Raw genomic sequence first — 26,386 nt, 5'->3', positions numbered from 1 at the left:
CGTTTTATAAAAATATTTGATGATACCAAGTTCTAAATGGGAGTCCCTTACTCTCCATTATTGGCCAGAGTACAGGAACCATACAAAGATTGCCTTTCTCTGTGGATGACCTGGTTTCTTCTTACGTGATATAGATATTCTGTTGATTCCATTAGAACTGTGTAATACCTCATTCTTACTGTGGGGGCACTGTATGAAAAATGAACACTTGTTACCAGGTTCTCCCACAGAATGCAACTGATTGTTGTGCAAATATTAAAAGCAGCTTATATATAACTTATTGTAAATACATTTATTAAAAGTGTTTAATCCACAAGAGAAACAAAACCACAGAAGTAACGAACAATGACCATGTGTGGCGTCATCTGCAATGAAACTATCCTGGCCGCAGTCACACCAGGGTCCTAAGTCCTCCTGCAACAAGAAAAAAACAGTATTATAAATGGCATATGGCGGCTGCGGGGCCTTGTAATATATTCCGGAATTCAGCGTAGAAGCTTCAAGTTAGAGTACATGTGTACAAGTCTCATTGTAGAGACTTTACTTATCCTTCCCACTATAGCCAATTTTTTTTAATCCACCAGACAAGAGGGGCATGAAGGTAATAGAAAGCTGAATAAAATGATACCTTGATACCTGCGATCTGACCTTTTATTCCAGAGAAATCCACAAATTTTTTATTATATGTAAATAAGCTGTTCAGGACTATAAGCCGGACATAGATCTGCAAGAGGATCTGCCTCCAGAGCTTTATTTTTAATAAAAGGGGAGTTACCAGTGTGATGTGTGATGGCCGCTCTCTGCTGTGTGTGATTTGGATGAAATCATACCATCTAGAGGAGTTTGTCACTGACTGCAGCAGCCGGGTCTGAGCCCTTAATAAACAGTGCACAGTTTTGCTCTGCCGCTGACCTGTTGTGTTACTACAGGCTCTATTCCCCTTTAAGAATACGCAGCAGAATGTTTTTGTCTCTCCCTACTCCCCCTTTCATCTGCTGTTAATAGTACAGCCTGTCTGGGCTCTGTATTTAAGCCCCTCCTTAACCCCCCATCGCATATTCATATAAGCCTCATGCATAACTTGAGCTGCCTCTTTCCAGCTGCCTTCTCTGGAGCACTGTTGGCGGTTCATGGTTACTCTGGAGATAAAGTGATGGAATTGAAGGCAGATTTACTCACTGGGAGTCCCGCGACCAGCATATTGCTTCAACTAAGGTGATAATTTACATGGCACTTTAACTGGTTTAATGGTTATATTTTAAATAAAAGCTATGGACAAACCCCGTCCAACAAAATAATTTGTGTGTTGTGCTTTACTGGGCCAAGGAGGGGAGGGCTTTAAAATGTTGGTCTCTGCAGTCGTGACTGACCATGTGCAGGTTCCTCTCAGTTTCAGTTTCCATCTCATTGGCAGCCAATGTTGCAATAGTGTTGCAATACAGCAGAGCTGTGATATCTGCAGCAAATGTGTTTGTTAGGAGACAAAGTTCAGTTCTACTGCTCTGCGTTAGCTACTTGTCTCACACTGGTAATGCCTCCCATTATTCATAATAAGCTTTGGAGGTTTATTCTCAGGGAGATCAGTGTCCTGGGCATAGTCCTAGCATAAGGGTACAACACAACTTTTAATGATTCTAAAAGTCCCGTTCCTTCCCAGTTCCTCCCAAGCTGCACCCACTTTGGCAGAGATGGCCGAAACTGGCTTGAAAACATAAAAGTCATAAAATTTTCATGTTGTGCAAACATTTTAAGGCATTTTACAGAGTAAACACCTAAGGTTTAATCCACATATCGGTGTGGATTTTACCATTTGCGAAAAAAGGTACATTTTTGTTTTCTCACGGGTCATCTGTTTGGCTTCCATGTTTCATGGATCCCCACAGACTTGTATGTCTGATTCTGATCAGCAAACACAGATCAGGAAAGGACCTACTCCGAATCTCATGGATGTCACTCTCATATCTAGGTTTTCCCAGATTTGTGTATAGCTCAATGAAACTCTATGGGTCTGTGTGCTGTCTGCGTGCGGACATTTCACACAAATGCACGAATGTAACCTAACTTGTACACTCTCACCAGACATAGGTGACAAATCTTGATAGAACGCATATACCTTCTAGGACTTTACCAATCACTGCCTTAAAACTGTCATATTGTTCAGAATCAGTAAATCTGCCCTATTCAATTTCCCCCAGATTTCAGTGAACGTGTTAGAAACTCACATCCTGACGATGGAAACTGGTAACTAGAAGGTTGACACGAATATTGAGAAGATCGGTAACAGTGATGTCCACCACCATGAAAACAAATGCAGAACAGAAAATGATGGGAAGCGGCCATCTGTAATGCCATAGCCATTTGTAAAGCCAAAGCCATCTGCAAAATGAATAAAGAGAAAATGACATCACCGCGGCACAGTGGATCATTTGTGGCAATACTACCAGCGCTTCCTTATAGGGTTTTACCTGTCATCTCCCATATACATTTAGATGACCAAAGTTGCAATCAAAATTATTCAAACCTCACTTTCCAAATTTTATCAGTTTTCTGAAGATTGCAACATATAAAAATGTAAAAACAGCTCAGCACAACTAATAAAACACATAATGCCACTTTCAATGACTACTACAGTCTCAAATCAACATGAAAGATGTGGTGGCCATTGTAACCTATGGAAAAGTCAAGTGGGGCAAAACGGAAAAGAGCTGCAGAATCAGGGGAACTAGGGTTTTTTTGCAAGGTATTCAACTCAAGTTTTTCTGCAAGTGACGGGTCCTCTTTAAACACTCATCATGTAAACTTATTACCGGATCCTCCTCTAACAGTACAGTCGGGGGGCGCCCAGCCTTCTTCACAATGACACTCCAGCTCATGATCACATACCTATTGAAAAGAGAAGCTTTATTATCCTCAAAAAAATTACTACTACTACTACAGGAAAGATATATATCTTGGTACCGTGTTAGCCAGTAGAGATAAAAATATTTAGAATTGAGAGTCCTCAGTGGTTGATACCTTTTAATGGCTAACTGAAAAGATGGTAACAAATTGCAAGCTTTCGAGACTACACAGGTCTCTTCATCAGGCAAAGACTAAAAGAAATTCTGAAGAATCACATATTTATGCACAACACAGCACAGAAAAAAAAAAAAAAGGAAAAACCATGTCTTATAAAAAATCTACTATATAATTGTCTAAGGGTCACTTCCGTCTGTCTGTCTTTCTGTCACGAATATTCATTGGTCGCGGCCTCTGTCTGTCATGGGAATCCAAGTCGCTGATTGGTCATGGCAAAATGCCCACGACCAATCAGCGACAGGCGCAGTCCGGCGGCAACATGGCCGCTCCTTCCTCCCCGCAGTCTGTGCCCGCTCCGTACTCCCCTCCAGTCAGCCCTCACACAGGGTTAATGCCAGCATTACCGGAGCGCGGTGTAACGCACTTCGGTTACGCAGCTATTAACCCTGTGTGACCAACTTTTTACTATTGATGATGCATATGCAGCATCAATAGTAAAAAGATCTACTGTTACAAATAATAATAATACAAAAAAAAAACATTATTCTCACCCTCCGACGTGCACCCTCTCCTCGGCAGTGCAAGCGGCAGGTTCCAGTGCTAAGGATGCTATGCGAGAAGGACCTGCCATGACATCACGGTCATGTGACCGTGACGTCATCACAGGTCCTGCGCTCATACCAAACCTGGGACCGGAAGCTGCCGCGTGCACCGCACACAGGCGACAGGACTACAAGGGCCCTTCAGAAGGTGAGAATGTTTATTTTTTAACCTGTTACATACGTGGCTGGGCAATATACTACGTAGCTGGACAATATACTACGTGACTGGCCAATATACTACGTGTCTGTGCTGTATACTACGTAGCTCTGTGCTGTATACTACGTGGCTCTGTGCTGTATACTACATGGCTGGGCAATATACTACGTGGCTGGGCAATATACTATGTGGCTAGGCAATATACTACATCACTGGGCAATATACTACGTGACTGGGCAATATACTACGTGACTGGGCAATATACTAGGTGGCTGGGCAATATACTAGGTGGCTGGGCAATATACTACGTCAATGGGCAATATACTACGTAACTGGGCAATATACTATGTAACTGAGCAATATACTATGTGACTGGGCAATATACTACGTGGCTCTGTGCTGTATACTACATGGCTGGGCAATATACTACGTGGCTGGGCAATATACTATGTGGCTAGGCAATATACTACATCACTGGGCAATATACTACGTGACTGGGCAATATACTAGGTGGCTGGGCAATATACTAGGTGGCTGGGCAATATACTACGTCAATGGGCAATATACTACGTAACTGGGCAATATACTATGTAACTGAGCAATATACTATGTGACTGGGCAATATACTACGTGGCTCTGTGCTCTATACTATGTAGCTGGGCAATATACTACGTGGCTGGGCAATATACTACATGACTGGGCAATATACTATGTGGCTAGGCAATATACTACATCACTGAAGGTGGAGATGGCTAGTTCTGGGGGGCGGTAGATGACAGCCAGCTGTAGATTGGAGGGGGAGCAGATGCGGACGGAGTGCACCTCGAACGAGGGAAGAGTAGCAGAGGGTGGTAGTGGAATTGGGGTAAAGGAGCAGGTATCGGACAGGAGCAAGCCAACTCCTCCACCACGTTTGTTGCTGGGGCGAGGGGTGGGAGAGAGGTGGAATCCACCATAGGAAAGAGCGGCTGGAGAGGCTGAGTCAGAGGGGGTAAGCCAGGTTCCAGTGATGCCGAGGAAGGAGAGTGTGTTATTGATAAAGAGGTCATGGATAAATGACAGTTTATTGCAGACAGAGCGTGCGTTCCATAGTGCTCCATGTAGGGGGACCGGGGGAGAGGGGGCTGGATGAATGGGTATGAGGTTACTGTGGTTGCGAAGACGTGTAGAGGGTCGTGGCAGGGGATTAGAAATGAGTGTGGGGATGTGATGAGGAGGGCCAGGATTTGGGGATATGTCGCCAGCAATGAGGAGCAGCAGACAGCGTTAGAAGGTGTGAGCTGGATAGGTCATGAGGTCATGATGTGGCCGTGTGTGTCTGGAGAGAAAGGATTGTATATGGGGGAATAGTTCTGTGGAGGAGGTGAGGTGGCTGGGGAGGGTGGAGGAAGAAATAACTAGTTCCTTACTGGGTGGAGGGATTACAGGAGACAGGAAGAAATAAGGTAGTATGGGGGTGAATGTTACAAGAAACCGAAACATTATAGTAGTTTTCTATTCCTTTACCTTCCAGTTAGTTCCAGTCCAATTCTAGTCGAATTCATAGTAATTAAAAATCTGTAATTTAAAAGATGGGATTTCAAGATGGTCAGACACATCTGGTCAGACTCACGACTTTGAATTTATGTGCACCTAAGGGCTCACAGCTGAGAGGGGGAATGTGGGCGTGTGTGTCCAGAGCACATGTTCACAGTTAAGCCAGGTCATAAAGAGGGGGTGGGGTAGATTGGCCACTCAGGTATGCAAGGAAGACACAAGAGGAGTGAAATACATATGGATAGAAAATAATGGGTAAGCAAAGCATGCCAGGTGGCAATTACATGCACTTCACATAAACAGACATTGCAGGAAAAGCTGAGTAGATGAGCAGCATACCAGGTGGCAATTAAATGCACTTTACATAAACAGACATTGCAGGAAAAGCTGAGTAGATGAGCAGCATACCAGGTGGCAATTACATGCACTTCACATAAACAGACATTGCAGGAACAGTGTTCTGGTCTAAAACTGATTATGTCTCACATAACTTTTGTGAAACTCTTAGTCGTGCAAACATGTTGTGATTTTTGACATTTTAAGACCAGTCCCGGACACTGACACTTTTCAAGAAATTGAAATTCCAAAGATTCCAAGGAACCAGAGAATAGTATGGATAAGACAGCTGTAATTTTTATTGCATTTCTCATGGCTGTTATTTTTATTGTAATTCTCGCTTGAAAAGGGCACTCTAGGGCCAAAACGTTGCATCGCCTGTCTCGTTTTTGTATTTCATATGGAATTTTAAGGTTGGAATAAAGGCTACGTTTTATCTCTTCTAGTCTCTCATGCCTTGGGTTTTTTGAGGTTTCTATTGCTTTAGATCTTGTGGGGAGTCATACAGAGTCAGCACGGAGCTACCAATGATGCATGAGAATTACTTACTGGACTAAGTGACTTTTCAAGAAGTTTACAGAGCTCGAGCAATATGGGATGTGGCCATGCACACCTGACAAATTCATCATAGTGGTGTAAATTAGTGGTGTAAATTACAACAAAAATGTTCACCAACCAAGACCTTAATCTTCATTGGGACTTTTTCCGCGGATAATTTAGCAGAATAATTGACAATGTGGAATCTCTTTTGACACATGTTTTTAACGAAGGAATAACATTTTCCATTTTATCTGAAGTGCTGGATCAACCTCTATTTGTGGACTGTCTTTCCTTTGGCATTGAGATCCTGTGCACTCTGGGATAGGTGAGTTGATCACACCCTTCATGTTCTCCATAAGGCATATGTATCTGCCGGTCCCAGTTCAGAAACCGGAGAATCCTCGCAGTGCATAGTGCGTGTGCTGGGGGGATTTAAAAGTCTCCAGTTACACAGATCGACTGCAGAATTATCCTTCTGGACCGGAAAACCCCTTTAACCTTACTTTCATTTTATGGGTTAAAAAAAGTTCTATGAAACTTAGTCTAGTCAAAATTTTGGAAATTGTTATTGTGCTCAGTGAGATGATTCAAAACTTACTTTACAAAAGGAGTGTACACAATTATGCTGAACACTATATACACTGCTCACAAAAATAAAGGGAACACTAAAATACCACATCCTAGATATCTCTGAATTAAATATTCCAGTTGAAAATTTTTACTCATTGCATAGTGGAATGTGTTCAGAACAATAAAACAACAATTATCAATGTAAATCAAAATGAATATCCCATGGAGGTCTGGATTTGGAATGATACTCAAAATCAAAGTGTTAAATCAAATTACAGGCTGATCCAACTTCAGTGGAAATGACTCATGACAAGGAAAAGATGCTCTGTATTGTGTGTGGCCTCCCCGTGCCTTTATGACCTCCCTATTGTACAACACCTGGGCATGCTCCTGATGAGGTGGCGGATGGTCTCCTGAGGGATCTCCTCCCAGACCTCGACTAAAGCATCCGCCAACTCCTGGACAGTCTGTGGTGCAACGTGACATTGGTGGATGGAGCCAGACATGATGTCCCAGATGTGCTCAATCGGATTCAGGCCTGGAGAAGGGCGGGCCATCCATAGCTTCATTGCCTTCATCTTGCAGGAACTGCAGACACACTCCAGCAACATGAGGACTGGCATTGTCCTGCAGTAGGAGGAACCCAGGGCCAACCACACCATCATATGGTCTCACAAGGGGTTTGAGGATCTCATCTTGGTACCTAATGGAAGTCAGACTACCTCTGGCGAGCACATGGAGGGCTGAGCGGCCCTCCAAAGAAATGCCACTCCACACCATTACTGACCCACTGCCAAACCTGTCATGCTGAAGGATGTTGCAGGCAGCAAATCGCTCTCTACGGCATCTCCAGACTCTGTCACGTCTGTCACTTGTGCTCAGTGTGAACCTGCCTTCATCTGTGAAGAGCACAGGGTGCTAGTGACGAATTTGCCAATCGTGCTGTTCTGTTGCAAATGCCAAGCATCCTGCACGGTGTTGGGCTGTGAGCACAACCCCCATCTGTGGACATCGGGCACTCAGACCATCCTCATGGAGTCGGTTTCTAACCGTTTGTGCAGACACATGCACATTTGTGGCCTGCTGGAGGTCATTTTGCAGTGCTCCTCCTGTTCCTCCTTGCACAAAGGCGGAGGTAGCGGTCCTGCTGCTGGGCTGTTGCCCTCCTATGGCCCCCTCCACATCTCCTGGTGTACTGGCCTGTCTCCTTGTAGCACCTCCAGCCTCTGGACACTACGCTGACAAACACAGCAAACCTTCTTGCCACAGCTCGCATTGATGCGCCATCCTGGATGAGCTGCACTACCTGAGCCACTTGTATGGGTTGTAGTCTGTCTCATGCTACCACGAGTGTGAAAGCACAACCAACATTCAAAAGTGACCAAAACATCAGCCAGAAGGCATTGGTACTGAGATGTGGTCTGTGGTCCCCTGACTTGGGCACGCAGGACCGACAGGTATATATACGGCTATATTTCGTTAATTCCCACATATCTTATAGCAAACATTGGTGTGCATGTATGATACCATACTGCAGGAGGGGACATATGGTACACTATAGATTTTGCCTTCCGTTTTTTACATGCAATTCTGCACAATTATACTGTTGCACCTTTTTGCACATTGTTCTTAGCGGACACACATGTATGATATATTTTATATTTTTTTCAACCCATATTTAGCACCTTTTTTTACTGGTTGCATAATTTCCCCTTGTATGCACGCAATTTCTTTCATACATGCGCTTATGATTAGATTGTGGGATTGTCTATGTAATTTTTATATCGGATTTTCTACCTGTACGCCTGTGTATATTTATTTCCCAAGTACATGCACTTTTGTGCTGATGTTGCCATACTATTATAATAAAGGCTTTTTATTTGACCTATCTCTCTCTGGCTTTTTATAATATATAAGTATATTTTTTTTGTCTTACATATATATGTATGCTTTTCTGCTAGCATTATGAGTCCTTTGACAGCCCTTTGATTTTTTATATATGTGGTCCCCACATGCAGAACCACTCCTTTATTGAGTGTGTCTTAATAATTGCCAATAATTTCCATCTGTTGTCTATTCCATTTAAAGGGAACCTGTCACCCCGTTTTTTCAGATTGAGATAAAAATACTGTTAAATAGGGCCTGCGCTGTGCGTTACAATAGTGTATGTAGTGTACCCTGATTCCCCACCTATGCTGCGAAATACATTACCAAAGTCGCCTTTTTCGCCTGTCAATCAGGCTGGTCAGGTCGGGTGGGCGTGGTCACAGCGCTGTTTCTTCCCCAGCTTTACGTTGGTGGCGTAGTGGTGTGCGCATGTCCAAGTGCCGAATCCACGGCGCGCACGTGAAGAAACAGCGCGCGATCTGCGCTATTACCGTTGTCATCGGTGGGGGCGGCCATCTTCCTGGGGCCGCGCGTGCGCAGATGGAGTGCTCTGCTGCACGGGGCTTCAGGAAAAAGGCCGCGGGATGCCGCGCGTGCACAGAAGAGATCGCGGCGGCCATTTTCCTGAAGCTGAGGTGCTGTGTTTTTGGTTTTACTATGCTCTTTTGTGTCTTCAAGTTTCTTGGTGGTGTGTGAGCATGTTCCTACAGACTTGTTCACTGTGCAAGTAGCCCATGTGTTCCTGTTTCCATAATTGTTCTCTTGTTTCTACAAGACTAGGGAGTTACCCACCACTCCTCTTGGGTTATCTGCACAAAAGCTGTTCCACTCAGCATGTCCACATGGACTTTTCCTCTCTGAACCCTGTTCACACAGGTAATATACAAATGATCAGGTTTTTAAATACATCAGATAGGGATTGCATACATCAGTTAGGACTGCTCTGATATGGGTATACCTTGACGTTTGGTGGAGCAGCTTAGTATACATTTTTTGCAAAAAACGTATCAACCAAATACCCTGTTTTTTACATCTTTTTACTAGCACTTGCAGATTACTGTGATTTTTTAAACTGAGTGTTTTTGGTTTTACTATGCTCTCTTGTGTCTTCAAGTTTCTTGGTGGTGTGTGAGCATGTTCCTACAGACTTGTTCACTGTGCAAGTAGCCCATGTGTTCCTGTTTCCATAATTGTTCTCTTGTTTCTACAAGACTAGGGAGTTACCCACCACTCCTCTTGGGTTATCTGCACAAAAGCTGTTCCACTCAGCATGTCCACATGGACTTTTCCTCTCTGAACCCTGTTCACACAGGTAATATACAAATGATCAGGTTTTTAAATACATCAGATAGGGATTGCATACATCAGTTAGGACTGCTCTGATATGGGTATACCTTGACGTTTGATGGAGCAGCTTAGTATACATTTTTTGCAAAAAACGTATCAACCAAATACCCGGTTTTTTACATTTTTTTACTAGCACTTGCAGATTACTGTGATTTTTTAAACTGAGTGTTTTTGGTTTTACTATGCTCTTTTGTGTCTTCAAGTTTCTTGGTGGTGTGTGAGCATGTTCCTACAGACTTGTTCACTGTGCAAGTAGCCCATGTGTTCCTGTTTCCATAATTGTTCTCTTGTTTCTACAAGACTAGTGAGTTACCCACCACTCCTCTTGGGTTATCTGCACAAAAGCTGTTCCACTCAGCATGTCCACATGGACTTTTCCTCTCTGAACCCTGTTCACACAGGTAATGTACAAATGATCAGGTTTTTAAATACATCAGATAGGGATTGCATACATCAGTTAGGACTGCTCTGATATGGGTATACCTTGACGTTTGGTGGAGCAGCTTAGTATACATTTTTTGCAAAAAACGTATCAACCAAATACCCTGTTTTTTACATCTTTTTACTAGCACTTGCAGATTACTGTGATTTTTTAAACTGAGTGTTTTTGGTTTTACTAGCTCACAGGAAGGTCAGATTTATAGATTCTCTAATCAGCCAAACTGTTTTCAGCTGTGCTAACATACTTGCACAAGTGTTTTCAAGGGTATTCTAACCATCCGTTAGCCTTCTTACACAGTTAGCAAACACACAGTACCATAAGAACACTGGAGTGATGGTGGTTGGAAATGGGCCTCTATACACCTATGAAGATATTGCATTACAAACCAGATGTTTGCATTGTATAGAGTGTATTTCTGAATCATTTAATGTTAGCTTCATTGGAAAAAACTGCCTTTCTTTTCCTATCGCCACGACAGCACCCCTACGAGAGAGGGGATCCGCCCACCTTCCGGACAGGAACCTACAGGATTAAAAAGGGGCGGTCCCCCTCACCACTCCAGTTTGGGTTCCTGTCCGGACGGCGGGAGCCTGCAGGATCAGCAGTCTTACCCGGGCCTCCATGCCTCCGCGCGGTGTCTTTTAGGAACGGCGGAATCGGGGGCTCGGAAACAGTGTCGGGGGTGTCCTGCGTGCAGACCCCCCCTCGTCTGGCCATGAGGAGTGCGTCCCAGGAGTCGGGCAGTGCCGTCCTGGTCCGCGGTTGAGCGCGGTGTGCAGCGTCCACACCGGCGCTGGTGAACCCGGAAGTAGTTGGTACGCTTCCGGGGTAAGCCGGGGGAGGAGCGCTGTAGCGCTGTAAAAGAGCGACGCCTAGGATAGGAGGCGCGCAACCATGTCCTCAGTAGGGGACGCCGAGCACCCTCATGGAGAGGGAACGGAACAGCGCAGTAAGAGCGGTAGCGGCCGCTCAAGTAGAAGCAGCAGCAGCGTGGTACGGGGGCAGCAGCGTCCGAGCGCCCCAGCGTCACATTTGGATCCTACTCCTCCAGAACCGGTATTCACAGGATCAGCCTTATGGTGAGTGTTAAATCAGACACCTGGTGCTGAAATGGTCTGTTATTTGTGCTTTGTTTTAGGGAAAAAAGACCACAAAATCTAAGCACAAGCAATGTGCTCTATGCATGACACCAATGCCTGACAGTTATACCAAAAGGCTGTGTCAGGCGTGCATATCTCAGACCTTAGAAGAGGAAGCTCCCCTTTGGTCATCAGACCTTAGAGCGGTCATCAGGGAAGAAATTAGCTATTCCCTTAGAGGCAGCCGCCAGGAAAGGTCGGGCAGGGACATATCGCCAGGATCTAGCCTGTCCCTGCAAGAAGGGGAATGTTCCCGCTCCTCATCTCCATCCTCCTCAGATGAAGAGGGAAGGCCTTGTTTCTCGGTGGACAACATGGACATGTTAGTTAAAGGAGTCCGAGCTACCATGGGTGTTGCAGAGAGCAAGGAACCAAGGTCCGCACAGGACATAATGTTTGCGGGCTTGTGCCAGAGGAGTCGTAAGGCGTTCCCGGTGGTGGATACGGTTAAGACTCTTATAAAAAGAGAATGGGATAAGCAGGATAAGGGTTTCCTTCCATCATCAGCTAACAGAAGGTATCCCTTTGAAGATAATGAGCTGGCAGAGTGGATGAAAGTCCCGAAAGTGGATGCAGCGGTGGCTTCTACATCTAAAGCCGGTACCTTGCCGCTGGAGGACATGGGCCTTCTGAAAGACCCATCAGATAGGAAGGCGGACATGTTTTTGAGGAAAGTATGGGAACCAACTGCAGGGGCGTTCAAACCTGCTATCTCTAGCACGTGTACGGCTAGATCCGTCATGGTGTGGATATCCCAACTGGAAGAACAGCTGAAGTCCAAGGTGCCCAGAGACAAGATGTTGAACTCACTTTCGCAAATACGTGAAGGGGTGGCGTATTTAGCGGACGCGTCAGTGGATTCTTTAAAATTGGCGGCAAGATCAGCAGGTCTCTCAAATGCTGCTCGCCGAGCCTTATGGCTTAAGACCTGGAAAGGGGATGCCCAGGCGAAAGCTTAACTGTGTACAATACCGTGTAGGGGTGAGTACCTGTTTGGCCCGGTATTGGATGATATCCTAGCTAAGGCTGAGGATAGGAAGAAAGGTTTTCCTAAAGCTTTCAATCCTACCTTTAGGAATACCTTCAGGAGACGCTTCCAATACCGAAGACCTTACCACAACCGAGACTGGGAACCATCAGACCCAAAAAAGAAAGGTTCGGACTTTAATGCTTCGTCATCTTCCTCAAGAAGAAGAAGAAACTATCGTTAATAGAGATCTTCCAGTAGGGGGCAGGTTAAAATACTTCCATGCTCAATGGGCCAAAATAACTTCGAGCAATTGGGTTCTAGGTATAATCAATTCAGGGTTAAAATTAGAGTTCCGGGAAAGACTTCTGAATCTTATATCTTAACTGCCCCTGATTCCTTAGACCAACAAAAGGCCCTTGAAAAAGAGGTCCAAATGCTAAGACGGAAGAAAGTCATAGTGGAGGTTCCAAAACATCAACAGGGGAAAGGGTTCTATTCCCCTTTATTTTTAATCTCCAAGCCAGATGGATCCTTTAGAACCATCATAAACTTACGGAGATTAAACAAACATCTAGAGTATCATGCCTTTAAGATGGAATCTATTAAAACGGCAACTAATCTTCTCTTTCCCAGATGTTATATGACAGTCCTGGATTTAAAAGATGCGTATTACCATCTGCCCATTCACCAGGATCATCAACAATTCCTCAGAATGGCGGTGCGCTTAAACGACCAGGACTTGGGTTGGATAGTCAATATGGAGAAGTCAAGACTCGACCCATCAACAACTCAGACTTTCCTAGGTATTCTGCTGGATTCGGAAGTGCAACAATGTTTCCTTCCGGAGGAGAAAAAGCAGAGGGTTGTGCACAAAGTCAGTACGGTAACAAGGAAGCCAGATCTGACTTTAAGAGACGCTATGTCCCTTCTGGGATCTCTAACGTCCTGCATACCAGCCGTCCAGTGGGCTCAATTCCACACTCGAGTGTTACAGGTCCAAGTCTTGGATACAGAGAGAAGTCTTCAAGGGCAATTAGGCGGAAGACTCAGGCTCTCCACCACCACTCTACACAGTCTGAGATGGTGGTTAAACAGAAGACATTTAGGGAAAGGAGTACGCTGGAGTGTAGTACCAGACAACACGGTCACAACCGATGCCAGTCCAATAGGTTGGGGAGCTCACATAGGAGATGTTTGGACTCAAGGGCAATGGTCTCTCTCAGAGGCTCAAGAGTCCTCAAATTGGAAAGAGCTCACAGCAGTAAAGAAGGCCTTACTCAGGTTGCTTCCATCTCTGCAGGATTCACATGTAAGAGTCCAGACAGACAACACAACAGTAGTGGCATATCTCAACCATCAAGGGGGTACAAGGTCAAGATCCCTAATGAACACCGCCACAGACATACTCGAAATAGCCGAAGCCCACTTTCGCTCTCTATCAGCTGTGCACATTCGGGGAGAGCTCAACACAGAGGCAGATTACCTCAGCCGTCATTCTCTACGTCAGGGAGAATGGGTTCTAGATCGACGGGTGTTCAGACAGATAGTGGACCTGTGGGGATTGCCCATTATCGATCTATTCGCAACGAGAGAGAACAGGCAGACCAGGAAGTTCGCTTCTCTTCGGGTGGCGGACAGGCCCTGTATAATAGACTCCCTTCAAATACACTGGAGTTTTCCTCTAGCTTACGCGTTCCCTCCAATGTGTCTGATCCCGTTAGTCCTCAGGAAGATCAGGGAGGACAGGGCGAGAGTGATCCTGATTGCCCCCTTTTGGCCCAGGAGGGCATGGTTCTCGTTACTCAGGGCAATGTCTGTGTCCGACCCCTGGGTACTGCCGACCAGCCCGGAGCTTCTTTCTCACGGTCCATTCCGTTACCCCAATGTGGAATCCCTGCATCTGACGGCGTGGAATTTGAGAGGGAGTTATTGAGGAGAAGAGGGTTTTCAGAAGCTCTCATATCTACCCTTTTAAATAGCCGGAAAGAAGTTACCACTAAAATCTATGCTAAAACTTGGAAAAAGTTCCTTGACTTCTACCAAAATTCCTTTTCTGGCAAGGTCCCAATTCCGGCTATTCTGGAGTTTTTACAGAGGGGCCGAGAATTGGGCTTGGCGGTAAATACCCTTAGAGTCCAAGTATCAGCTTTGGGAGCGTTATATAACAGTGATGTGGCGGGAAATAGATGGGTTTCCCGATTTATCAGGGCCACTGAACGTAGTAACCCAGTATATATTCCTAGATTACCACCATGGGATCTAAATTTGGTCTTAGACGCCTTAACAGAACCCCCCTTTGAGCCATTAGATTCTGTCTCCATAAAAAATTTAACCTTAAAAACAGCCTTCCTAGTAGCCCTGACCTCTGCTAGGAGAGTGAGTGACTTACAAGCTTTGTCGATAGACCCTCCTTATTTAATGGTCTTTCAGGACAGGGTAGTGTTAAAACCTGATCCAGCATACCTACCAAAAGTAGCTTCCAAATTTCATAGAAGTCAAGAAATAATTTTACCATCTTTCTGTAACAATCCGAATTCAGCTGACGAGCAGAAATATCACATGTTAGATGTCAGAAGAACTCTATTAGAGTACCTACACAAAACAGAACCATGGAGGCAGAGTAGGGCTCTGTTTATTTCCTTTCAGAATCCAAGGAAAGGGGCGAGTGTAACTAAAGCGTCTATCGCCAGATGGATAAGAGATGCCATATATCTTGCTTATACTGCTAAAGGCCAGACACCACCAGATGGCATCAGGGCCCACTCCACTCGAGCCATGGCCTCATCCTGGGCGGAAAGAGCGGACGTCTCCATAGACGTAATATGTAAGGCGGCAACTTGGTCATCTCCTTCCACCTTTTATAGACATTATCGTCTTGATTTATCTTCAGAGGCCAATTTAGTTTTTGGCCGTACAGTACTTAGTGCTGTAGTCCCTCCCAGGTGATTGATCTTTGAAAATCTCTCGTAGGGGTGCTGTCGTGGCGATAGGAAAACCGGTTTTTACGTACCGGTAATAGGATTTTACGGAGCCACGACAGCACCCGCACATTCCCCCCCACCCCCCCCCCCCCCCGTAGTTATTCACTGGTTTCTGCACCCTTTGGGGAAAGTGTGCTTGTTAAAAATCACTCTTTAGAAGGTGATGGTATTTAGTAATGTTTAAGTATATATGTTTATGTACTAACTCAATGGCGGTGTCCCTTATACTCTGAAACACAAACTGGAGTGGTGAGGGGGACCTCCCCTTTTTAATCCTGTAGGTTCCTGTCCGGAAGGTGGGCGGATCCCCTCTCTCGTAGGGGTGCTGTCGTGGCTCCGTAAAATCCTATTACCGGTACGTAAAAACCGGTTTCAAAAATAAGAAAATTTCGTAGTGACCCTAAACTTTTGAACGGTAGTATATATATATCTATATACAGTACAGACCAAAAGTTTGGACACACCTTCTCATTTAAAGATTTTTCTGTATTTTCATGACTATGAAAATTGTACATTCACACTGAAGGCATCAAAACTATGAATTAACACATGTGGAATTATATACTTAACAAAAAAGTGAAACAACTGAAAATATGTCTTATATTCTAAGTTCTTCAAAGTAGCCACCTTTTGCTTTGATGACTGCTTTGCACACTCTTGGCATTCTCTTGATGAGCTTCAAGAGGTAGTCACCGAGAATGGTCTTCCAACAATCTTAAAGGAGTTCCTAGAGAGGCTTAGCACTTGTTGGCCCTTTTGCCTTCACTCTGCGGTCCAGCTCACCCCAAACCATCTCGATTGGATTCAGGTCTGGTGACTGTGGAGGCCAGGTCATCTGGCTTAGCATCCCATCACTCTTCTTCTTGGTCAAATAGCCCTTACACTGCCTGGAGGTGTGTTTGGGGTCATTGTCCTGTAGAAAAATAAATGATGGTCCAACTAAACGCAAACCGGATGGAATACCATGCCGCTGCAAGATGCTGTGGTAACAAAGCACAACAAACAGAACCCTGAAAATAATAAAAACCGTAATATGGAAATAATAAAAGGACAAAAATATATATATAAAAAATGCCTTTATTAAGATATATGGCAATGGCACTAACAATGTGCCTGTACTTGGAGGGAAATTATATAGAAAAAGTAATAATAAATTATATATGGACGGACTACACCAGAAATAACAAGTCAATGGGTATACGACATACACTGTCCCATTATACAATCAGCTTATAGAAATATCCACCTAAGCCTAGACCAAAACTAATGTTTGGGTATGTGCAACCATATAGGAAAGTGCATTAAACCAAAACAATTATAAAGATGATGAAAAAATAAAAAATGTATATAAAAATCACTTCCCCATACTAATAAGCACCTCGTATAAACGTAGTGCCAACATATCCATAACGTGGAAAAATATCAAGTGTATAGCAATGTATACGTGCAAAAAAAAAAAAAAAAACTGTGAAAAATGTGTAAAAAAAGGAAATACATTGAACCTAATGTGAATGAAAAATGATTAATAAAAACAAAATATAGTGAAAAATGTAATGGTCTAGAGCAGACTATGGTAGATATAGGTGCACTATTTAAAACAGATATATCCAGAAAAAAAGGTGCACTATACACCTGGATATAACTACATGAGGTCAAGTTGCACGATATGACTAAATGTGTGAACGTGCACTTATGGCAGTATACATAAACCGAGGTGCACAAAGGTGCCCACTATGCCATGGTATGTGGAAGGAGAATCACAGGGGCAGTGTATTAGGTCGGTATAGCATAAAGGAAATAATAATAAGCAGGTGGTAGTATAGAGTAGTATAGAGAAAATAAAATAGATTATAGTGTTACCTATAGGGGTCCGTCCCTCCAAGATAGAGAGCACCCCGACGCGCGTTTCAGACGCTAATCCTTCGTCAGGGGGTGATGCTGTGGTAGCCATGCTGGTTCAGTATGCCTTCAATTTTGAATAATTTCAAAGATAAAGCCGTGTGCACTACTACTAGTGGTGCCCAGGTAGGTTCCCACACCATGTGATACTAAAAGAAAGAACCTGGCACTCAACTTAATGCTCGTGAGATTTTAATGGTAGTAGCCAAAAAACGTTTCGGTCCTATATCTGGACCTTCATCAGTTACGTACTATGATGAAAAAGTGAATGACTGTAGTGTCATATAAGGCACAGCATGGTCTGCGTCTGGTATTTGCGCAGATAGGTTTAGGCACACAGACTGGACTTATTAACGATGATAGGTGCTGTGCTTGTGTCCAGACACGGACAAGCGGGGATTCCGTGTCTGGACACAAGCACAGCACCTATCAGCGTTAATAAGTCCAGTCTGTGTGCCTAAACCTATCTGCGCAAATACCAGAAGCAGACCTGTTGTGAATTCTGTGGCAGAGCTCCCTCCTGTGGTCACAAGTGGTACTTCGGCTGATTCTCTCTGTGAGCTTCTGTTGGTGGAGGGAAGTGGTACTGCGGCTTCTGAGTTTCCTCCCTCAGGTGATTTGGTGAGGTCGTTAGGTGCTTCTCTACTTAACTCCACCTAATGCTTTGATCCTGGCTTCCTGTCAATGTTCCAGTGTTGGACTTGCTTTTCCCTGGATCATTCCTGTGGCCTGCTGCTCTGCATAGCTAAGTTCTTCTTTGCTATTTGTTTGCTATTTTTTCTGTCCAGCTTGTCTAATTTGTTGCTGGAAGCTCTGGGACGCAAAGGGTGTACCTCCGTGCCGTTAGTTCGGTACGGAGGGTCTTTTTGCCCTCTTTGCGTGGTGTTCTTTAGGGTTTTGTGTAGACCGCAAAGTTACCTTTTCTATCCTCGATCTGTTAAGAAAGTCGGGCCTCACTTTGCTGAATCTATTTCATCTCTACGTTTGTCTTTTCATCTTAACTCACAGTCATTATATGTGGGGGGCTGCCTTTTCCTTTGGGGTATTTCTCTGAGGCAAGGTAGGCTTATTTTCTATCTTCAGGCTAGTTAGTTTCTCAGGCTGTGCCGAGTTGCATAGGTAGAGTTAGGCGCAATCCACGGCTGCCTCTAGTGTTGTTTGGAGAGGATTAGGGATTGCGGTCTGCAGAGTTCCCACGTCTCAGAGCTCGTTCTATGATTTTGGGTTATTGTCAGATCACTGTATGTGCTCTGACCGCTATGTCCATTGTAGTACTGAATTGCCTTTCATAACAGTACAGGAAGCCCAAAGTACTAATGATTCTCAATAGAGGGAAAAAAGAAGTTCTGAGACCATTTTTTTTTCTTTGCACTGTGTTTTGCCTTTTTTTTCCCCTAGACATTTGGGTGGTTCAGTACACAGGTGTAGCGATGGACATTAGAAGTCTGTCTTCATTTGTGGATCAGCTCTCGGCAAGAGTACAAAAGATTCAAGACACTATTGATCAGAAATCTATGTTAGAACCAAGAATTCCTATTCCTGATTTGTTTTTTGGAGATAGAACTAAGTTTCTGAGTTTCAAAAATAATTGTAAATTGTTTCTGGCCTTGAAACCTCGCTCCTCTGGTGATCCAGTTCAACAGGTTTTGATTGTTATTTCTTTTTTGCGCGGCGACCCTCAGGACTGGGCATTTTTTCTTGCACCAGGAGATCCTGCATTGAGTAATATCGATGCGTTTTTCCTGGCGCTCGGATTGCTGTACGATGAACCTAATTCAGTGGATCAGGCAGAGAAAAATTTGCTGGCTCTTTGTCAGGGTCAGGATGAGATAGAGGTATATTGTCAGAAATTTAGAAAGTGGTCCGTGCTCACTCAATGGAATGAATCTGCTCTGGCAGCTATGTTCAGAAAGGGTCTCTCTGAAGCCCTTAAGGATGTCATGGTGGGATTTCCTATGCCTGCTGGTTTGAATGAGTCTATGTCTTTGGCCATTCAGATCGTTCGACGCTTGCGTGAGCGTAAATCTGTGCACCATTTGGCGGTATTACCTGAGCTTAAACCTGAGCCTATGCAGTGCGATAGGACTTTGACCAGAGTTGAACGGCAAGAACACAGACGTCTGAATGGGCTGTGTTTCTACTGTGGTGATTCCACTCATGCTATCTCTGATTGTCCTAAGCGCACTAAGCGGTTCGCTAGGTCTGCCACCATTGGTACGGTACAGTCAAAATTTCTTCTGTCTGTTACCTTGATCTGCTCTTTGTCATCGTATTCTGTCATGGCATTTGTGGATTCAGGCGCTGCCCTGAATTTGATGGACTTGGAGTATGCTAAGCGTTGTGGGTTTCTCTTAGAGCCCTTGCAGTGTCCTATTCCATTGAGAGGAATTGATGCCACGCCTTTGGCCAAGAATAAGCCTCAATACTGGACCCAGTTGACCATGTGCATGGCTCCTGCACATCAGGAGGTTATTCGCTTTCTGGTGTTGCATAATCTGCATGATGTGGTCGTGTTGGGGTTGCCATGGCTACAAGCCCATAATCCAGTATTAGATTGGAAAGCCATGTCGGTGTCCAGCTGGGGTTGTCAGGGGGTACATGGTGATGTTCCATTTCTGTCAATTTCGTCATCCACCCCTTCTGAGGTTCCAGAGTTCTTGTCTGATTACCGGGATGTATTTGATGAGCCCAAGTCCAATGCCCTACCTCCGCATAGGGATTGTGATTGTGCTATCAATTTAATTCCTGGTAGTAAATTCCCAAAAGGTCGACTGTTTAATTTATCCGTGCCTGAGCACGCCGCTATGCGCAGTTATGTGAAGGAATCCCTGGAGAAGGGGCATATTCGCCCGTCATCGTCACCATTAGGAGCAGGGTTCTTTTTTGTAACCAAGAAGGATGGTTCGCTGAGACCTTGTATAGATTACCGCCTTCTAAATAAGATCACGGTTAAATTTCAGTACCCCTTGCCATTGTTATCTGATTTGTTTGCTCGGATTAAGGGGGCTAGTTGGTTCACCAAGATAGATCTTCGTGGTGCGTATAATCTGGTGCGGATTAGGCGAGGAGATGAATGGAAAACTGCATTTAATACGCCCGAGGGTCATTTTGAGTATCTAGTGATGCCGTTCGGACTTGCCAATGCTCCATCAGTGTTTCAGTCCTTTATGCATGACATCTTCCGAGAGTACCTGGATAAATTCCTGATTGTGTACTTGGATGCCATTTTGATCTTCTCGGATGATTGGGAGTCTCATGTGAAGCAGGTCAGAACAGTTTTTCAGGTCCTGCGTGCTAATTCTTTGTTTGTGAAGGGATCAAAGTGTCTCTTTGGTGTGCAGAAGGTTTCATTTTTGGGGTTCATCTTTTCCCCTTCTACTATCGAGATGGATCCTGTTAAGGTCCAAGCCATCCATGATTGGACTCAGCCGACATCTCTGAAAAGTCTGCAAAAGTTCCTGGGCTTTGCTAATTTTTATCGTCGCTTCATCTGCAATTTTTCTAGTATTGCCAAACCATTGACCGATTTGACCAAGAAGGGTGCTGATTTGGTCAATTGGTCTTCTGCTGCTGTGGAAGCCTTTCAAGAGTTGAAGCGTCGTTTTTCTTCTGCCCCGTGTTGTGTCAACCAGATGTTTCTCTTCCGTTCCAGGTCGAGGTTGATGCTTCTGAGATTGGAGCAGGGGCTGTTTTGTCGCAGAGAGGTTCTGATTGCTCAGTGATGAAACCATGCGCTTTTTTTTCCAGGAAGTTTTCGCCTGCTGAGCGAAATTATGATGTGGGCAACCGAGAGTTGCTGGCCATGAAGTGGGCATTCGAGGAGTGGCGTCATTGGCTTGAAGGAGCTAAGCATCGCGTGGTGGTATTGACTGATCATAAGAACTTGACTTATCTTGAGTCTGCTAAGCGGTTGAATCCTAGACAGGCTCGTTGGTCGCTGTTTTTTGCCCGTTTTGACTTTGTGATTTCGTACCTTCCGGGCTCTAAAAATGTGAAGGCGGATGCTCTGTCTAGGAGTTTTGTGCCCGACTCTCCGGGTTTGTCTGAGCCGGCGGGTATCCTCAAGGAAGGAGTAATTGTGTCTGCCATCTCCCCTGATTTGCGGCGGGTGCTGCAAAAATTTCAGGCTAATAAACCTGATCGTTGTCCAGCGGAGAGACTGGTTGTCCCTGATAAGTGGACCAATAAAGTTATCTCTGAGGTTCATTGTTCGGTGTTGGCTGGTCATCCTGGAATCTTTGGTACCAGAGAGTTAGTGGCTAGATCCTTTTGGTGGCCGTCTCTGTCGCGGGATGCGCGTACTTTTGTGCAGTCCTGTGGGATTTGTGCTCGGGCTAAGCCCTGCTGTTCTCGTGCCAGCGGGTTGCTTTTGCCCTTGCCGGTCCCGAAGAGGCCTTGGACACATATCTCTATGGATTTTATTTCTGATTTTCCCGTTTCTCAAAAGATGTCAGTCATTTGGGTGGTCTGTGATCGCTTTTCTAAGATGGTCCATTTGGTACCCTTGTCTAAATTGCCTTCCTCCTCTGATTTGGTGCAATTGTTCTTCCAGCATGTGGTTCGTTTACATGGCATTCCAGAGAATATCGTTTCTGACAGAGGTTCCCAGTTTGTTTCAAGGTTTTGGCGAGCCTTTTGTGGTAGGATGGGCATTGACTTGTCTTTTTCCTCGGTTTCCATCCTCAGACTAATGGCCAGACCGAACGAACCAATCAGACCTTGGAAACATATCTGAGATGCTTTGTTTCTGCTGATCAGGATGACTGGGTGTCCTTTTTGCCTTTGGCTGAGTTCGCCCTTAATAATCGGGCCAGCTCGGCTACCTTGGTTTCGCCATTTTTCTGCAATTCTGGGTTCCATCCTCGTTTCTCGGACTGTCCTGGTGTGGATGCTGTGGTGGACAGGTTGCAGCAGATTTGGACTCATGTAGTGGACAATTTGACCTTGTCCCAGGAGAAGGCTCAACGTTTCGCTAATCGCAGACGCCGTGTGGGTCCCCGACTTCGTGTTGGGGATCTGGTTTGGTTATCTTCTCGTCATATTCCTGTGAAGGTTTCCTCTCCTAAGTTTAAACCTCGTTTCATTGGTCCGTATAGGATTTCTGAGGTTCTTAATCCTGTGTCTTTTCGTCTGACCCTTCCAGATTCTTTTTCCATACATAACGTATTCCATAGGTCATTGTTGCGGAGATACGTCGCACCTATGGTTCCATCTGTTGATCCTCCTGCCCCGGTATTGGTGGAGGGGGAATTGGAGTATATTGTGGAGAAGATTTTGGATTCTCGTGTTTCTAGACGGAAACTCCAGTATCTGGTTAAATGGAAGGGTTATGCTGAGGAAGATAATTCCTGGGTTTTTGCCTCTGATGTCCATGCTCCTGATCTTGTTCGTGCCTTTCATGTGGCTCATCCTGGTCGGCCTGGGGGCTCTGGTGAGGGTTCGGTGACCCCTCCTCAAGGGGGGTGTACTGTTGTGAATTCTGTGGCAGAGCTCCCTCCTGTGGTCACAAGTGGTACTTCGGCTGATTCTCTCTGTGAGCTTCTGTTGGTGGAGGGAAGTGGTACTGCGGCTTCTGAGTTTCCTCCCTCAGGTGATTTGGTGAGGTCGTTAGGTGCTTCTCTACTTAACTCCACCTAATGCTTTGATCCTGGCTTCCTGTCAATGTTCCAGTGTTGGACTTGCTTTTCCCTGGATCATTCCTGTGGCCTGCTGCTCTGCATAGCTAAGTTCTTCTTTGCTATTTGTTTGCTATTTTTTCTGTCCAGCTTGTCTAATTTGTTGCTGGAAGCTCTGGGACGCAAAGGGTGTACCTCCGTGCCGTTAGTTCGGTACGGAGGGTCTTTTTGCCCCCTTTGCGTGGTGTTCTTTAGGGTTTTGTCTAGACCGCAAAGTTACCTTTTCTATCCTCGATCTGTTAAGAAAGTCGGGCCTCACTTTGCTGAATCTATTTCATCTCTTATCTTTTCATCTTAACTCACAGTCATTATATGTGGGGGGCTGCCTTTTCCTTTGGGGTATTTCTCTGAGGCAAGGTAGGCTTATTTTCTATCTTCAGGCTAGTTAGTTTCTCAGGCTGTGCCGAGTTGCATAGGTAGAGTTAGGCGCAATCCACGGCTGCCTCTAGTGTTGTTTGGAGAGGATTAGGGATTGCGGTCTGCAGAGTTCCCACGTCTCAGAGCTCGTTCTATGATTTTGGGTTATTGTCAGATCACTGTATGTGCTCTGACCGCTATGTCCATTGTAGTACTGAATTGCCTTTCATAACACAGACCATGCTGTGCCTTATATGACACTACAGTCATTCACTTTTTCATCATAGTACGTAACTGATGAAGGTCCAGATATAGGACCGAAACGTTTTTTGGCTACTACCATTAAAATCTCACGAGCATTAAGTTGAGTGCCAGGTTCTTTCTTTTAGTTTCAATTTTGAATAAATCCCCAACAGTGTCACCAGCAAAGCACCCCCACACCATCACACCTCCTCTTCCATGCTTCACGGTGGGAACCAGGCATGTAGAGTCCTTCCGTTCACCTTTTCTGCGTCGCACAAAGACATGGTGGTTGGAACCAAAGATCTCAAATTTGGACTCATCAGACCAAAGCACAGATTTCCACGGGTCTAATGTCCATTCCTTGTGTTCTTTTGCCCAAACAAGTCTCTTCTACTTGTTGCCTGTCCTTAGCAGTGGTTTCCTATCAGCTATTTTACCATGAAGGCCTGCTACAAAAAGTCTCCTCTTAACAGTTGTTGTAGAGATGTGTCTGCTGCTAGAACTCTGTGTGGCAATGACCTGGTCTCTAATCTGAGCTGCTGTTAACCTGTGATTTCTGAGGCTGGTGACTCGGATAAACTTATCCTCAGAAGCAGAGGTGACTCTTGGTCTTCCTTTCCTGGGGCGGTCCTCATGTGAGCCAGTTTCTTTGTAGCGCTTAATGGTTTTTGCAACTGCACTTGGGGACACTTTCAAAGTTTTCCCAATTTTTCGGACTGACTGACCTTCATTTCTTAAAGTAATGATGGCCATTCGTTTTTTTTTACTTAGCTGCTTTTTCTTGCCATAATACAAATTCTAACAGTCTATTCAGTAGGACTATCAGCTGTTTATCCACCAGACTTCTGCACAACACAACTGATGGTCCCAACCCCATTTATAAGGCAAGAAATCCCACTTATTAAACCTGACAGGGCACACCTGTGAAGTGAAAACCATTTCCGGTGACTACCTCTTGAAGCTCATCAAGAGAATGCCAAGAGTGTACAAAGCAGTCTGTCACGATATTGTATGAAATATCATATAAGTTTAGTTTCTTTTGTTAGCCCAGGCTGTGGGCTAAACCCCCCCCCCTTCCCTTTAACTCAGGCAAGAGCTTGTCTTGTCATTGTATGTGGGGGAGTTTTATTGAAGAAAGGTATTTACGACTGGCATAGCTGCAATGGAAAGTTGTGCTAGCTAAAACCGGTCTGATTCCCTTCTGTAAAGTCTTTGTTCTAATATTATAAGATTCTGGGCCAACGACTTGGGCTAAGAGAATAATAAATACATATTGCTAACATTTATCGGCTGTTCTGTCAGCCACTTTAAACATGAGCTTCTAACTCCATCAGGTAAAAAGTAGGGATTTCTCTGTAATTATGCATCACAAATAGGACATATTTGATCTCATTAGAATGCCAATGTTAATACGAGATGAATGCTGGGTTTGTTATGACTATGACATGTTCTGTAGCGGAGTTACAGGCATTAGACAAATTTAGGTTAAATTTAGGTAAACTGAAGAGAGAAGAGGGTCAGGGTAAGCCAGCCCTGTTGGTGATGTCAGAGGCTGCGGTTTATAAGTTTTGCCAGACCCCAGCAGTTTAGTTTTACCTGGGAAGCCCTGACTGCAGTCCTAATGCATTGGGACATATGGAACTAGCCTGGTTGCCAGCAATGCTCTGAACACATGTAAGTGTTGATTTCTCATGTAATCCCTGTTTTTTGATAATTACCTTTGTACATATTTTCAATTGTCTCATATTGTAACATCTTTATATGATTTTTTATAAACACTGCCTTAAACCTTTGACGGAGTATAATATTTAATACTAGAGTCGTTCTTCCTGCTCTAAAACGTACCCTAAGTCTTGTGAAGGGAATTACGCTACTGTTTTGGGTTAGCTTCGGACCCGTTTAATCGAAGCTGGTGGCAGCATACATTTGTACTGGGTAGTTGGGAGTCGTTGTAGCGACTGCGGCGTTGATAATTATTGTTCCAGCCTGAGTGGGAGTAGTTAATTGCGTTGCTGCAGCGTGCCCAATAGCCAGTACATAGCAGGCAGCCTTTCTGGTGACTAATTACCCTAGGTGCAGTACCTAATCTGACCTGAGAGTAAGGGGGGGCGCCAGAGAGCTGCAAGTTTCAAGAGGAACTGTAAGCAGGATATACTGTACATAAATTCCTGCAGTTCTTGATATATTGAAGAGCAGTGGGATACCTAAAATAAGCCCCTGCTGTAAACTAAGAGGTCAATAGCCTTGTGTGTGTTTTTTCATCACATTGTGGAGTGGAGAGATAACTAAGATAAGCCCCCTGCACATGTGATAGCCGTCTGTTGGCCTAAAGTCACCCCGATCTGTAACATGGGGGTGACGGTCACTGTGTGGATCGTGACACAGTCATCAAAGAAAAAGGTGGCTACTTTGAAGAACGTAGAATATAAGACATATTTTCAGTTGTTTCACACTTTTTTGTTAAGTATATAATTCCACGTGTTTATTCATAGTTTTGATGCCTTCAGTGTGAATTTACAATTTCCATAGTCATGAAAATACAGAAAAATCATTAAATGAGAAGGTGTGTGAAAACTTTGGTCTGTACTGTATATATATATATATATACACACATATATACACTGTATATATATATATATATATATATATATATATATATATATATATAACTGCAGAAAAGATAAGAT

At 44.5% G+C, this 26,386-nt stretch overlaps 1 protein-coding gene across 3 annotated transcripts in view; it reads right to left on the bottom strand.

The window, feature by feature from the left end:
* Positions 1-274: 274 nt before the first annotated feature.
* Positions 275-26,386, bottom strand: part of LOC138676941 (disintegrin and metalloproteinase domain-containing protein 28-like) — a 196,111-nt gene continuing 169,999 nt past the window's right edge. For all 3 annotated transcript variants that reach the window (XM_069766654.1, XM_069766655.1, XM_069766656.1), the window contains 3 exons: positions 2,808-2,883; positions 2,223-2,376; positions 275-414 (listed from right to left, as the gene is read on the bottom strand). In XM_069766654.1, coding sequence (XP_069622755.1) covers positions 2,246-2,376; positions 2,808-2,883 — 207 coding nt within the window. In that variant the 3' untranslated portion in view covers positions 275-414; positions 2,223-2,245. The remainder of the gene's footprint in view (positions 415-2,222; positions 2,377-2,807; positions 2,884-26,386) is intronic.

The sequence above is a fragment of the Ranitomeya imitator genome, chromosome 4, assembly GCF_032444005.1.
Source record: "Ranitomeya imitator isolate aRanImi1 chromosome 4, aRanImi1.pri, whole genome shotgun sequence".
NCBI lineage: Eukaryota > Metazoa > Chordata > Amphibia > Anura > Dendrobatidae > Ranitomeya > Ranitomeya imitator.
This window is presented reverse-complemented; position numbering and strand designations above follow the sequence as displayed.